The sequence below is a fragment of the Bison bison genome, unplaced genomic scaffold (assembly GCF_000754665.1).
Source record: "Bison bison bison isolate TAMUID 2011002044 unplaced genomic scaffold, Bison_UMD1.0 scf7180017864280, whole genome shotgun sequence".
Taxonomy (NCBI): Eukaryota; Metazoa; Chordata; class Mammalia; order Artiodactyla; family Bovidae; genus Bison; species Bison bison.
This window is the reverse complement of record NW_011494852.1, coordinates 6,436,086-6,452,412: the sequence shown is the minus strand read 5'-3', so window position 1 is coordinate 6,452,412 and position 16,327 is coordinate 6,436,086. Positions and strand designations below refer to the sequence as shown.

Sequence of the window (16,327 nt, the reverse complement as noted above, 5' to 3'; positions counted from 1 at the left end):
CAGGCACTGTGCCAAGCGCTTCAGACACACTCTTTCTCTTATTCAATCTTAGAATCATCCTGTGAGGTAGGATGGTGGCCCTTTTCAAAGGAGGACACAGGCTTAAGCCAGCCCACAGCCACGCAACCAGTAGGTGGAGGAGTCGGGTACTGAGCCCAGTCCTATCCCCCTCTGAAGGCTCTGCTCTGACCCTCTTCCCACCCCACACCTCTCACTGCCTCCTGCTTCTGTCGCCAGAAGCGCCCTCGCACAGGAGCAGCAGTGCTCTCGACACCCCCTCCCGGGTTGCAGCTGCTGGAGACAGGAGACAGCCTGGATCCCAGTGACATCTGAGCTGCCTCCTGGCGTCTGGTGGGCGGGCTGGGTGCTATCGGCTCACCCACCCACCAGCTCACCCACTGGCTGAGCGGGCATCTCTTTCCAGAGCCTGGGTTCCTGCAACAAACTTTCTGTTCCTGAATACTCTGCAACATCTCCTCCTCCCCAAAACCTCTCCCCAAGTGTGGGTAGAGCAATGTAGATTCCCTACTACAAATGAGTGAGCCCCTATTCTCTCCTGGAAGGAAGTCCACCTCCCTCCCCTCTTCTGCATTTGAAAAGCAGGGAAAGAGACACCTCTTAAGGACTAAGACAGACTCCTCCTGGAAACCATAAGGAAACAGGAACTGGCCATGCTAACAGCCTGCAGCTCTGACAGCAGAAGCAGTGCTTCAGGGCCCAGGTTACAGACTGGCTCATGACAGGTGACACTTGCCACCCTCACTGACCCCACCAAATCCTTCCATGGCCAACCTCCTGATCCTGAGTGAGATCGGAGAGATGGTTGCCAGGTTCTACTGGAGGATTTCAGCCACGATATGCACGAGCTGCGCTGTCGTGGCTCTCAAGCATCATCTGAAGGAAGGAAAAAGCCCAACCTGAAACCACACACATAGTCTAAGAAAGAGGCCTGGGCCAGCTACCCCAACCTTATCTCACAGTAAGGCCAGCGTGCCACTCGAATATGTCAATTTTGGGAAAGCAAATGAAGGGCACTGCAGTATTTGAGTCACACATTTGGCCCAAGAGCATCTGAACGAGGAGAGTTTGTTGGTTTTTCTTTTTTTTAAACACACTTGAGTGTTTCCTGGGATGGGAACTCTTACTTTGCACAAGCCAGTTGAAGGCATTTATTTAAAGAAAAGAATAGCACCTGGAAGCTGAGCTGGCAGGCAAGAATAAACTCTTGAGGCAGAACACTTGGAGGCTACCCTCATGCCAGCAATAGTGTGTTTACTGTGGTGTGCCAAGCCAGCCAGCCCGCGGGACTCGACCCCATTCATTTCCGTGATCAGCACAGAACCGCTGTTCCCCACTTTGAGTGTCATCTGGACTAGAAGGCAGTGCCGAGCATCACCTACCCAGAGGTAAGGAACAAGGCTTGAAGAAACCCTGGGACAGAAGAGGTCAGGAGAAGGGGATGGTCCTCTGCTCCTCTTTCCTGAAGCCTGTGCTTATTCAGAAGGGACCGTCAGCAAGCTGAAAGCACATGCCTCAAAAGGAGTAGTCAGAGCTGAAGCCCCCTGGGGAGAAGGGTCTGAACTGCCCCCTAGATCGCTGAAAGCCACAGGACCTGTGAGTAGGTAGGGACTCAGAAGCTGGGGTCCTGCAATGCAGAGGTTCAAACGCATGGATGGCTAAGACACACTGAACACGGTGCCTTGCCTCGAATGGGAAACTCCCCAAAGAGACGGCTCAGTGAGGGGAGGAACTGGTGGGACTGCTCACAAGAGGCAGCTAAGGAAGGCTGTTCCAACTGCACATGCAGGATGGGATCCCCTAATGCCTGCCCCCAGACACCTGCCCGCCACCACACTCACCTCCTTTATGAAGGCTTCCATGACTGACCCCACCTGCCCTTATTCACCCTTCTCCTCTCCTGGGACACAGCTAGAGTGCTGTGGGCTTGTCTGTGGGCTGCTTGGTGTCCTCCTGAGGTCTCATGTGGCTCCGCTCTAGCCCCAGCTACCCTGCCAGCTCCTTGAGAGCACAGGCCGGGTCTCCGGTTTCTCTCATACCCCCAAAGGCTCGGCACAGAGCTCTGCTCTGCACAGGGGCCCAGTGAAGGCTGTTGAGGGCCCTGGCGGTCATGTTTCTACCTGAGCGCCGGACTCCAGGGCCCTTGAAGCCCCAACTCATGTTACACAAGATGCTGGTTGGCTATCAAAAGCAGACCCGCTTTGGTCAGCGGCCCCTAACACAGCTACCTGAGTGAAGTCATTCAAGAGACCTTCCAAGTCTCTACTGCATGGTGGAAAGAGACAGCCTCCTCCCTCAGAAAGCCCTTTCTATCTGTGGGGACAGCTTGGAGCAGGTTCACCTCAAAATAAACGCATAAGAAGCCACCCACCCATCGTGGAAACTTACAGCCGTCTCCCAATCACGGGATATGAGTTCAATATAATTGGACCCGTTTTCCACTTGCCGTAGACATTCTTCCCACTCTGAATCAGTTTTATAAGGGGAAAGTTTTATTTTTATATTTAAGGGGATAAGGATAAAAACACACACCTTTATCTCCCCTCCTCTACAGCTACTTAAAAGATTTAACAAGTTCACATGGATGTGCTGCCAGGAAAACGGAAACCTCGCCGTCTTCTTTCCAGCAGAAGCAGCAGGGCTGGCTGGACCGTCACAGGCCACCTTCATGTTCACTTGCTCCTTTAAACTCTGTCAGAAGGGATGGTTTTTGCTGCTGGATCGCAGCTAGGGCAGGACAGAGAGAACTCCAGCCCAAGCTCACCTGATGGATAGCGCATGATCCCTGAACTTAGCTTCCTGCCCGGCTGTTGTGTATGGAGTCAGGAGTGTCCACGGCTAGCCCCGAGCGCTGTCAGCGTTCCTCCCTTGCTGAGTCAAAGCCACACAACTAGTCTGACAAGGTGCGCCTTCCGACAGGGGAGCCACGGGCCAAATGCAAACTACGGGGTTCCTGGACCGGCCTCCAGCGGGGGACAGAAAGCTGGACGCCTGAGAATGAATCAGCCTGCAAGTCCGCCCCTCTGAACTAGAGGCGTCCTAGCTACAGCCCCACCTGACCAGAGGAGCCGACGGTGAAATACTGAGTAAACGAAAGAGGTTTACAGCGAAACGGAGGTGCCTAGAAGAGCCAGGTTAAAAAAATAAAAATAAAAAAATCGGGCTTCCTGGCTTCCCACTTCAAAGAGGGAGACACAACATTTTTACCAAAGATACCTTGTGAATCCAGCAGCCTCTTGATGAGCCAGAAGGGAGCTGGAATTTGATGGTGAGGAAAGAAGTTAAGCTCTCTGAGAAAGACACGACCAAGCCATATGAGAACACAGTGCCATAAAACTCCAGATTCAAAAGTTACCAAGGCTTTAATCAAACACAGGTGTCTACTGGAGCAGTGATCATGGAGATAATTGAAGCCTTTGTTTGGTTTAATGCTCCGTGGTCTGGGGTTCCCACTTTAGAAGTCAGGTCTGGTTTGGCCTGTCTAGGGGGCCTGAGGGGAAACCGTTGGCAGGGCCAGAAGTCTGGAAGCGTGAGGTTGCTGGCCTACCGGGGTCTAAGGAGGACTGCACTGACAGACCCTGGGCCCCATCACCACTTCCAACAAAGCTCCAAGAGAGCTGGCTCTGCCCACCTTCTCTATCGTACATGCCCTGCTCTGACCATCCTGAATTTTCTGTTGCTCAGGGCCGCCATGCTTCCCTTCCCTCTGCTTGGAACAGCCGTTCCCCCAGTGCTCTCCTGGCTCCTTTTTTCTCATCTCCTGTGACTGTTGCTGTTCAGTTGCTAAGTCGTGTCCGATTCTTTTGTGACCCCATGGACTACAGCCCGCCAGGCTCCTCTGTCCGTGGGAATCTCCAGGCAAGAACACTGGAGTGGGTTGTGATTTCCTTCTCCAGGGGATCTTCCCAACCCAGGGACTGAACCCACGTCTTCTGCATCTCCTGCACTGGCTGGTAGATTCTTTACCACTGAGCCACCTTTCTCATCCCTTCAGTTCAGTTGCTCAGTCGTGTCCGACTCTTTGCGACCCCATCTCATCCCTTAGGGAACAGCTAAACTGTCAAGTCTTCAGAGATCTTCCTCTCAATCCGAAGTACCAGCATTGCCCTCCTCCCCTGACCGACCTCTCCCCAGGCTATTCCCAATCACCAGACTGTAGTGTAGTGTAGACATGGCTTGAAAGCCAGACCCCTTGGGTTCAAATCCTAGCTCTGTCACTTGGGCAAGTGGCTTCAACTTCAAAGGATTCATTTCCACACTTGTCCTGTAGAGGTGACAATACCTATCTCACAGGATTACATGAGTCAATCCACATAAAGCTCTTAGAATAATGCCAAGCCGAGTCCTAGCTAGCTGCTATTATTATTATTAAGTTCATAGGGCATAATCCCATCTGAAATTACCTTGTTTTATTTATGTGCTTGCTGTCTCCCCACCAGCCTGTGAGAGGATCAGGAACATAAAGAAATGAGTTGGGAGATGGTTCTCGTTTGGTCATCTGATTTCCTTGGTGGCCAGGGGCCAATTCCAAAGTGGGGAACCAAGCTCCCCGAAGACCCTCAACTGCCCACACTCTGACGTAACTGAACCCACGAGGCCTGAACTGCGACTCACAAGTCTCATGTTTAAACAATGCTTGGAATGTTCGATAGGAACATAGACTTATTTTTAGGCAAGAAAGTTGTCTCCTAGGCTGACCCGGTGGCCCTGGAGCAGGCCGTATTTGGCAAGGCCGCCTCTGTGGCTGTTTATAAAGAGGCCCAGAACTTTCTCAAGTCTAAGGTAGCTGCGAAGAGAACTCAATGCGATGTGAGTCGCGAGTCTTGTATTTTTATGGTCAAAGCTGGTTCCCTTTGAATCTCTGGGGTGTTTCCATACAGCGGGTAGGAGCCCAGTGCCACTTCCTGACCTTCCACGGCTCTGGGCCATGATCCATCAATCAACCATTCTTGAAATGGTTCACTACTCCAGCGGACTGAATTCTCTTCCATGGGTTGTCCCTGAGTCACTGAGTCAGTGAAAGTTACAAAAGGAAAGGGAAAACTTGCTTCCCAAAATGGTTAAGAAGGTTCCCCCGGGCCCAACTGGTCTAGGCATTTCCTCTCACTCCACCAGTACACTCGGTGCTGGGTGACTACAGGCCTAACATCTTGGAAAAACACATCTTGATACAGACCTTTCTAGACCTTTCTGTTTTACAGAAAGTCATATCCTACCAGACTTGGCCGCGTAGCTCCAGTGATCCCTCCTCCTCCTCCCGCCCCCAACCCCACACAGGAAAAACTGCCTGACGATGCTGGTGATGTTTACCGGCTGGATACCTTCCAGGGCTGGTTAGCAGACAGCCTGTAAGAAGGGTTGATTCATCAGACTACCCTTGAACTAGCCTGGCAAGCTGGCTGTTTCCAGACATTTTGAATTTTGAAATGCAGTTTATACTTCATAGGCCAGAACTGGAAGATCATACCAGCCTGTAAAATTTCTTTAAAAATCTGACTCTTCCCCACATAATCCATGCCAGCAACAGCCCAAAAGGCATTTAATATTTCCATCAGACACAAAGGTTTAATGTAAAGATACCCATTTCCTTAAAGAAAAGAGAGCGGGGGAAAGAGGTGGGAGTAATGGGGGAGAAAAAGGTTTATTTACTGGCAGAGTTGGAGGAGGAAGGATGTGGCTTGTTTAAAAAAAAAAATGTTATCATGGGATGAACTGTGCTTGGGATTTGCTGGAAACTTTAGAGTTCTTTTTAAATTTGTCAGTGTTTGCGAAAGCAGGCAAAAGATGCAGGCACATTTTGCCCTGATGTTAAGAAGTCACATAGCTGAGATTCCAACTCTAAATGCCTAGAGAAAAAGCACTCGCCTCAGCCACAAAGCCAACAGCGGCTTTCACGTGTACTCTCCTCTCTTACAAATACACACACTCCTCATCGATAAAACAGACTGGGCTGACCCGTGCCCCAGAGAACAGAGGTCCCCCGACCCAGCACGGCCACCACGTATGTGGACACTTTCCTGGAGGCCGGCTGGCAGCACCACATTTCTACCCAAGAGCCCACATTCCTCCACCGGTGCTGGCTCCAGTACACAGGCACATCTCTCAAGTACTAAGCAGTTGGGTTTCCATGATGATATCAACTAAAGACCTTTCACACACACCTTGACCGAGACTGATCAAAGCGCACCGACGTGTTGATGGTTGCACACGGGCATACCGAGGGTGCACACCGAGGCCGCACACCGAGGCCGGTGACACTGACTGAAGCGCCAGCTTCCAGCACTGCCCGCAGTGCTTGGTAAAGGGAGGCCTGTTTTTTCAATAACACCAGCTGGAGACCCACAGAGTCTTGGTGTGACACCCCCTCAGGCAACCTCCCAGGGTGGCTCTGGTAGCTCACTTTCAGGCTTCCTCCTGTGGTGTTTTCCCTAACTTCGAACTAGCCTTCTCTGCCACCAAAATGAAATGTGTATGTAAAAAGAAAAAAAAGAAAGAAAAAAGGGGTGAAAAAAAAGAAGAAATGCATTTATTTGACTTCCTGCCACACCCCCATCCTGGATGGCTGTTAATTAAGACATTCTTGGAGCTGGAATCAGAGACTTTACTGGTCAGGAGGTAAGATATGGAAACTCTTCATCTTGGGCTCTTTGGAAGTTAAAAGACCAAATGCGTTCCCATCACACATGGGGGACGAGAAGGAATGCGTACGGCTTGCCTTCTGCGCTGCCTCCCATCCACCTAGACTGCGGCTTCCACCCACTCTCACCAGCCCTCAGGGAGGGGGGAAAAGATGAAAAGAAAAACCCACTAGAAAGCCAGTAACAGACATCACTCAGCCCTACACCTTTTGCTGGGGGGGGGACTTTAAAAAGCATAAAACAAACCACAATGTCTTCTTTATTCCTGCCCAAAGCTGAAGACACAAATTCTATTGTATTGCTGGTGTTCCAGCATCCCATTCAGTTGTTTCAACACCATCGACGATATTTCCCGAGATGACTTCACTTGTGTTCTGTGGAGCAGAATCTGCCACTTACAGCTACTTCTGCCCATGTCCAGAGTTCCACTCGGAGACAGAGAATCTGTTCTGTTCTCTTAGTTGGAAGCAGAACATTGAAATCAGCCTTTCTTAATGCGGCAGGAGGGCACTGCTTTTCCTTTCCGAATTGAGGATGCAAATACCCAGATGGGGCAGCAGGGTGGTTCACACGTAGAAGAGCAGCCAAACTTCAAGTGTGTTTGTGTAAGGAAGCTGGAGCCTTAAAAAGAGAAAGCAGGGCTTCCCTGGTGGCTCCGTGGTAAAGAATCTGCCTGCCAATGCAGGAGACACGGGTTCAATCCCTGGTCCAAGAAGATCCAACGTGACACGGAGTAAGTACGCCTATGGGTGCACCCCAACTATTGAGCTTGCGCTCTAGAGCCCGGGAGCGGCAACTACTGAAGCCCATGCTCCCCAACAAGAGAAGCCACTGCGATGAGAAGCCTGCGTGCAGCAACTAGAGAGCGGCCCTTGCTTCCGCAACTAGAGCAAAGTCCACGCGGCAACAAGGGCCCGGTGCAGCCAAAAATAGATGAATAAATAAAATTTAAAAAAGAAAAAGCAATATGAGGAACAAGGGATAAACCCACAATTATTTTATTTAGAATGTGGCCCCGCTTTAAAAAAAAAAAACAAAAACAAGAAACCATAATATTTGAATGCAGAGAAAAACCCACTGCCACTCAGTCCTGAGACGTGTTCATGGGTAGTGCGGTGGGAGGCCGGGCAGGCAGGACGGGCGGCATGTTCCTGGCTGAGTCACTCTGCCCTGCCACTCTCGGAATGTTGCCAGGGTCAAGTGAGATAACGTTTTTTCCACGCATGGCAAGCACACCATGGGAGATTTTAAGAGTTATCCACGCTCTCCACTGAAACTTGAATGACTTAGAGAAGGTTTCTCCCTTTGATTCTCTTGTCTACCTTCTGAACACATCAAAGAGAAAGTCTCTGCTCGGTTCTCTGGGTCTCTAACACCTCCCGGACACTTGCCAATCTCCTTCTGACAAAGGAGCAGGCCTCAGGCCTAGACCCTGTAGCTGGCTAGAACTTCACATCATTGTTTTCTTTCCAGCCTGTTTATTTGTGCAGTTTCCTTCTATTTATGGCCAGGGAAGCTGGGGTTTCCATTGGCAATACTCATATAAATTTCCCCAAAATTGACTTAGAAGAATATTATTAAGCATATAAAAGCAAACGCGGGCCATGGAAAAAATCACAAATGACTGAAGTTTAGGAAGTACGGAGCCAAGCACGATGCAGGGATGAGGAGGGCCGCTCTGGCTGGAGAACCACTGTGCCTTCTTGGAAACACAGGATGGTCCTCACTCCTGGGGAAGCTGGGGCTCATCCCATCCCAGGAAGGCAGGAGCCAGTACAGAAACAGGTGGCAAACAGCAAATCCCAAGTTAAAGCTCAATTCACTTGCTTTTAGAGGCTACTTCAGTAAATTACATCTAAGGGAAAAAAGGCCTCTGGCCTCTTCTGGAGTAACTGCTGCTCAGACTAAAGAGATGGCAACCAAGTTACACCAACCGGCTTTCAAAGACTTTCCGCAGACATTCCAAGTTACTGCATCTGTTGTTTACGAGGGAAAGGGGAGGGGGAAGGACATGAAGGAACAACACAACCGAAAAAGGCACAACACCAAGACAAATGTCCCTGGGGTTTTTATAAGCCCAGAGAGACTGCTACTTGGACAAAACTTCTGATACGAGGACATGTTTGCCGGTTAAATGTATGCAGAGTTTTCCCTTTTCTGGTGGAGGCGGATCCTTCTCCTCCCAACCGGTCGGTTAATTTTTCCTCCCAATAAGATCACTCTTTAAACAGAGGCTGGACTTCTTAAATGATTTCTGTTTTCGCTTGACTCACTGAACCTTATACTCCCTGATACCTGGGTCACTAACTAAAATGTAACTCATAAACCTTCCTGAAGAAAAGCAAGTGCTACTTGTGCCGCTCGCAGACGCTTTATAACAAATTCTGGTCTAGACGGGCAACACTGTAAAACTAAGTTTCCTTATAATTGCGCTTGAGGCTTTGATGTTTGGAAGTTGAACTTCATCCTGAAGGAGACTGATCTGGAGTTCTCTAACTACCGGGGACATAAAGGTCTTTCAAACCTCCCTGGATGACAGGATCTGTATCAAATCAAGTGGAAGCTTCCGCCCACCTTTTAGTAGGTCAGTGTTTCAGTTACCGCTGCCATTGAATTACCAACTTGCTCTCACTCACCTCCTATTTCCATGAAAAAAGAAGGGGGTGGGGGGCAGGGAGGAAGACTTAAAGTAACATGAGTGCTTTTGTTATTCTGTAAAATAAATACATAAAATAAAAGCCACAGAAGGGAAGTGACCAGACAGATGAAAACAGGGACATCACTAAGAGAAGGAAATAAGGATAAAGCTGGGAAAACCATTGATCTAGAACATTCCGAATGCCAGAGAAGAGATAAACATGCTGATTAATTCAGCCATTCAGAAAATTTGAATAAGCAAGTGACACTACAGCAAACAGCTGTTCCTTAATTATCTTTGCCCTTTCCCTCTCCTTCTCCCCCACAAAATAAAAGGGAATCCTTTAAAAAAAAAAAAAAAAAGAACAACCCTAAGTCTGGTCAAAGGCTTGTACAATTCCCGGCACATTATAAATCAATATGTCGAAAGCCAGAAGTGTTCATCTCAACCGTCTCAGAAATTCCCTGAGTCTTCCCAAATCGGTGCCTTTCTGGCTTCATTCTCTCTGCTGTCATCTGCTAGACCCGCGCTGCCAGCTAACTGTACTACTCACTCACTTAACTCTGTAAAAGGGGGCTGTCTGGCCAAACTCAGCCGTGACTGGAGTGTATGTTTAAACAGTAGAACTCCCCACCCCAGAGACTTGAGCCTGGAATCCAGCCTTGTCCCTGATCCTCTGACATCCGATTCACAGGACATTTTGTGGGGCTGTCGTTGTTGAGGCTGTCGTGTGCGCTCAGTTGTGTCTGACTCTGTGACCCCATGGACTACAGCCAGCCAGACTCCCCTGTCCATGGAATTTTCTAGGCAAGAGAACTGGAGTGGGTTGCCATTTCCTACTCCAGAGGGTCTTCCGGACCCAGCGATCAAACCCACGTCCCTGGCATCTCCTGCACTGGCAGGCGGATTCTTTACCAACGATGCCACCGAGGAAGCCCTTTGGGGGTGCAAATCTACATTTTCACTGACCTCCTGGACTGCATCTCAGGAGTTAGACAGCACCAGCCGCACCTGGATGTTAAAACCCCATCCTCATTTCCAGGGTTGTTTTCCTCCAATACTTCTCACCAAACTTTTCCCATGAGGCAGCCTGCTCGAGGCCAGGCCGTCAGCTGCCATTAAATGAAACTATTTAGCACCAGTTCCAACTGCACAGTGAGTCAGCTCCCCATTGCCAAAGGAGCCTCCTGGCTGGACTCAGGGAGGGTGCTTCAAAAGGCAGAGGGCAATCCTGCCCATGCCCTAGAGCGCAGAGAATGAAATGAATTAGACGAGGCAGTAGGCGCCACTCCACGGCACCAACTGGATTGCAGCCCTTGGCTGAATGGCTGTGAGTGGCTACAAGGGGCGCTGCACTGCTGCCAACCTCCCTCACCTCACCTCTGAGGCAGGCATCAGGAAAGCCCTGTTTCTCGCTCTTTTCTTTAATTTTCACTGGAGTACGGCTGCTTTACAACGTTGTGTTAGCTTCTACTGTACAGAAAAATGAATCATTTTGTAAAGCGACTCCCTTTTGGACTTCCTTCCCATTCAGGTCACCACAGTGCATGAAGCAGAGTTCCCTGTGCTGTGCAGTAAGTTCCCATTAGTCATCTATTTTCTACATCGCACCAAGAGTGTATGTGTCGAGCCCAATCCCCCAACTCCTCCCACCCCTTCCCCCCTTGGTATCCACACATTAGTTCCCTTCGTCTGTGTCTCTATTTCCGAGAAAAGCCCTGTTCTTAAAACCTGGGGCAGGGGGGAGTGACCGAGGACAGAAGCTAGCAGCTGAGTGCCTTTCCCTACCCCTCTCCCAGGAAGGCAAACAATACCTGCCCCCCTTCTCACATAGGTGTGTGTGTGTGTGTGTGTGTGTGTTAATCGTTCAGTTGTGTCCGACTCTTTTCGACCCCATGGACTGTAGCCTGCCAAGTTCCTCTGTCCATGGAATTTTCCAGGCAAGAATACTGGAGTGGGTTGCCATTTCCTTCTCCACCTCACATAGGTACAGTCTTTAATTCTAGATGACAACTGAGTCTGGGTTTTTTTTTTTTTTTTTTTTGGTTTTGGTTTTCAGTAAGTAACTTATTCCATTTTTAAAAACTGCTAAGGATCTGCTAGTCTCAGCCAGTTCCTAAGAGGCAAGCAATTAAGAGTAATGGAACAAAATAACAGATGGCTACTTTGAGGTCTCTCTCATCAGCCTAAAAGGAAAAAAAAGAAAGAAAAACAACCCTACTTGGAGAAAAACAAGACACCATCAGAACGTTCAAATAATTAACTCAAATCCAATAGAGCCCAAGCCAAAGGTCAGGGTCTAAACACTGGGGCCCTGTGAGCAGTCAGGGATGTTTCCACGACCACGCCAGCTTAGCAAAGGAGGCAGTTCCTCTCGCTGCGATGAGAGCTTCGGGAGTGGCTACCAAGTGCCCTCACCTGTCCAGCAGAGCAAGGGTGGCAAGGCTACTCAAGCCTCTTTCAGAAACTGGGAGAGGGAGCTCTGGCCCAGAGCTATAATTGCTCAAGAATTTGCTCAAAGACCAGAACAGTCCTTCCCCCCACACCCCTGGAGAAAACATGTAGAGCCTTCCCAGATCAGAACTGTTGCATAACCTACTTATCAGGTAATGCCTTGGTTACAAGGGTCCCCAGAAGGGCTTCAGGTAGATGTGAGAACCACTGGGAACCACAGGCACCCTCTGCCTTGGGCCAAACCTTGCTTAATTCCTAGAAGAATTCAATTGCCACGCGCTTTAAGGGGCCTACAGCTGTCCTGGACACAGCCTTTTAGAGCGGGAGAGTACGCACAGCACACTCACAAGACTGCCACCCTCTCTGTGGTCCGTGGCTCAGCCCTAGAGGGGCAAGAAGGGCAATCCGTCACTTGCCAAAGTGGCAATGCCAGGCAGGAAAACCCAGTCTGGGGGGGGATGGGGGTGGGGGTCCTCTTAGAAGGAAGAAAACAGCACAGACTCGTCTATACCTTTCCATTACTCCTTCTCCCGTTTCAGAGAAGATGCCCGCCCCAAAATAGGTAGGCGCACAGCAGTGAAATATTCCCCCCAAAGTACAGTTGCGTGTAAATATTTGCTACACTTGTATAAAGTCGGACACGCTAGGATCTGGCCCGTCTTGAGAATCTAAAACAGCTGGTCTGAGAGGGGCTGTGAGCCACCCTTTCCTTCCACCGTGCCTGGTCCCTGAGGACGGGATGCGGGGGATGACACAACCGCAGCCAGGCCTGGGGATGCCAGTGAGTCCTGGTTCCTGCTCCAGCCTGAAGGGTGCCCTGGCCTCACCCAGCAGGCAAGGGAGACTATAACCACGGAGGAGCACACACCCTGACTCCCAGAAGGGAGTGGAAGCAAGCAGAGGGAGTCACTGTGGGAGGGGTAGGAGTCAGCAAGGGACAGGGAAGGAAGGTCCCTACTCCCCACCACCTGAGTCAAGAGACTCCACAGCTCATTCTCCCCCAGCACCGGGAGCTGGAGAAGGAGCCCAGGTTTTCTCAAAGAAACGACCCCATGGACCCTGCCTTGTTCCCTTCCCAACTTCCCAGGTCTCTGAGTAACTCTTAACCTTTTTCAACCCAGCATTGCCTCCGGCAGTAAATTATTGTTGAGACTGGAGGCTAGGTCTCTCCCCTCAAAAAGAATTTTTATGTCAGATTATCTCAACCTGCCCACCCGGAGGTAGGTGGGGCAACAGATAAGGACATCACCACAGAGCTGCCACCCCCCCACACCGCCCCCCCCACCCAACTACCGATGAGGAAATTCAAGCAGAGGTTGCTAATTTACCCCACGGTTAAGCCAGGCCCCACCCCAGGCTGCCTGGCACAGCTGTTCCTTTCACCCTTTCCCCGCCAGCCTGGGCTGCCTGCACGGAACCCCCAAAGCAAAAGCTCACACCCTCAAGAGGCTTCCAGCCACACTCAAACCCCTTGCTACTCTCCCAACACCATACACATCCACCCTTGTAGAATCACAGAAGGGACTCCCTCGACCCCTCCTCATTCCACAGATGACAGAACCACACAGATCAAGGGTCTTGCCCAAGGCCACATAAGTGGTAATGAATCCAGAAAGAAAATTCAGGTGTGATGAACCTACCACATGCCTCTAATAGTAAGTACCTCCCACCCTCTTCACACACTTTGAAACAGCCCCCTCCCAAGACACACACCCACCTCAACACCTTCCTTTCTTTAGCTCTTCCTGCGCACGCTAAACCCTCTCTTCTAGCAGCTTGGAGCTCCCTGCTCTCTACCACCTTGGATTATGTGCACACACATACACCTATACACATACAGAGATACACACAGACACACACCCGACCCTCTCTGCACCTCCCACTCCTTTTGATCTCCCTTTCCCCACTGTGAGTCCCCCCAAATTGCCTCCACACCCCAACATGCCACCTGAAAACAGACCCTGCTTTAGAACGAGCTCCTCATCACCACCCCCAAAAGACAATTCTGGACACTCTCAGCCCCTCCTCCCCAAACAACTTGTTCTCCCTTCACAACACATAAACACACTCTCCAGTCCTGGGACGGCACCTCCAGAAGCCCTCACGCCCAAATTCCTCTCTCGGTCTATCCATCACACACTCCCTTTCTAATGAGACTTTCATTACTCCGCACACCTCCCTCCCACCATCCGCCATTCCGACCTTTCTCTCCCGCCTTTCTCACCTCATTCAGGCTACCTTTGCCTCCGGCAACACCAACCCTTTGCTGAGCTTTGTCTACGTTCCATCAATTCTTCAGAACCCCTTCTCAGAATACTCCAAATTCTCTCTATCCCCCTTCGGCCTCTCATCAAGGAGGCCTTGGCCTCACCAATACCTCTTCTATCTCCCAATCTTCTCCTCTTCCCTGTAGGATAGGGCACCCCTGACAATATTTCGCCCCTTCAAAACCTCTTATTCACAGCTCCCTGACTTTTCCCACCAGTGCCAGAGTCCAGACCTCCTTAGCAGCCTCCCCATCCTCACCCACCAAGCCCTGGGTCCCTTCACACCCACTTCCAGAATCTTCATCCCCTTTAGAATGAAAGGGGCTTCATCCCTGGGGGTCCCATAATTCCAACCCTCTTCAGAGGATTCTGTAATCCAAATAACGCCCTCCATACTCCAGCTCCTCCTCGGACTCCCCTGATGCCGAATTCTATCCTGACCCACACATTCCAGACTCCCCCTTTTCCCTCTGACCATCTCCAGTCCATCCTGACCCTTTCATCCCGCCTCAGACCCAATTCCGTTCTTGAGTTTCCTCCAATCATCTCGCCGATTTCCCCTCATTCCCAGGCCAGACGCTCCAATTCCTGCCTCGGGCTCCCTGATTCCTAGTCTTAGATTTCCATATCCCCTACTAAGCCGCCAATTATTTTTTCAGACTCCCAATTCCCCGCTCAAGTTCTGCAACTCCTTTCCAGGACTCCAAACCCCTTCCCAGACCCGCCGATTCCTTCTCAGGACGCCCAGTTCTCACCACAGACCCTCCGATCCCGTCTCAGGGTCTCCGAGCCCCTTCCCGGCCTCCAGCCTCTCTCGGAAGCCCCCCTCCTCCAGCCCGTCCGGCCCAAGGGCCGCGCACCTTGCGCTGCTGCTTCTCCCAGGCCGGGTCCAACAGCAGGTCCCGGTCCCAGTCGTCCTCCTGGGCCATGTAGTCTCCCATGGTACCCCCGCCGCCAGCGCCATTGCTCCCGCTGCTGGGGCCGTACTGGTACGACTGGTTCGCCGCGTGGTAGTCCACCATTCCGCCGCCTCTCCCGAGCCCGTCCACTCCAGCCTCTGCTCCCGCCCCTCTGCCCGAGCCACTGCCGCCGCCGCCGCCGCCGCCGCCGCTTCAGCTGCTCCAAGCCCGCCCTCCGCCGGCGCCTGCGCACTGCCCGCCGCGCCTGCGCACCGCGCCGCCGCCGCCGCCGCCCTCCCGCGCGCGCGCCTCCTAACGCAAAAGACCCTGAGACTCCGCCTCGGGGCTTTCGGAGCCTGCGCAGAGCGCGCTTCTCCCCCGCCCTTCAGCTCGTGGACGAGCCGCGCCCCCTGTTCCCGCGTGAGCGCGCCCGGCCTCTGCGTGTGGGCGGGGCCAGATCGCGGATGATTCGTAAGGCGGGTCTCGCCGTCCTACTACGAAAACCCGCTCAGGCGTGGCAGGTATCCCATTCAGCAAGAAAAATTCAACAAATATTTATTAAGCGCCTGCTGTGTGCGTTGCCACTTAAACGAAATAGATAAAACTCCCTGCCCTCGCGGAAGCTTCGAGTGAAGGGAGACAACAAACAAAAAATTTTCAGTACATAATATATATGTTAATATATTCCAAGGGGATTAGTGTTATGGAGAAAAATCAAGCTGAAATGTAAATGGAGTAGTCAGGATAGGCTTTGCGGAGAAGGAGGACATTTGAACAAACACGGGCGGGATTCACGAAATGGACCTGGGAGTTAGACTGGAATAGCTACTGGCTGACTCGAAAGTTATCAATAGAAGGTTTTGTGGACTTATCTATCTTCATTCATTCAATAGACACTTATTGAGCAGCTACTGTGTGCCAGGCACTGTTCTCAGGTGCTGACGATACGGTTCTGAGCATAAGGGTGATCAGTTCTCAAGTGGCTAATGCAGGGGGTGAGGCGCAGCAATAAATAAATAAATACAGATAAATGATATTGTCACATTAAGAGGTGTCTCGAGTGTAAATATCCAAAGCTGAGCCCCTGATCTTCCTCTCAAACCTGGTTACCCCATGATCATCCCTGTCCCAGAGAATGGCGCCTCCATCCTCCCAGCTTGCAGGCAACAGAACTTGCAGTCACCCCGTGTCCTCTTTTTCCTCGCACCCTACATCCAGTTCTTCAGGAAATCCTGTCAGTTCCATCTTCAAAGTATGTATGGAATCCACTCACTTCTCTCTCCCATGGCCACACCCTGGTCCTGCCCACCCTCTCCTGTCTTCACTCGGACCTCTGCCGCAGCCTCACCATCTCTCTGCTCCTCCACTCACCACCAACTCTCTTTCTCACAAGAAACCAAAAGGAGCCTGCGA

At 51.1% G+C, this 16,327-nt stretch overlaps 1 protein-coding gene across 1 annotated transcript in view; it reads right to left on the bottom strand.

Annotated features, from left to right (window-relative positions):
* ACTN4 (actinin, alpha 4) overlaps positions 1–15,127 on the bottom strand; it is a 73,916-nt gene extending 58,789 nt beyond the window's left edge. The window contains exon 1 of the mRNA XM_010849314.1: positions 14,876–15,127. Coding sequence (XP_010847616.1) covers positions 14,876–15,037 — 162 coding nt within the window. The 5' untranslated portion in view covers positions 15,038–15,127. The remainder of the gene's footprint in view (positions 1–14,875) is intronic.
* Positions 15,128–16,327: the final 1,200 nt, after the last annotated feature.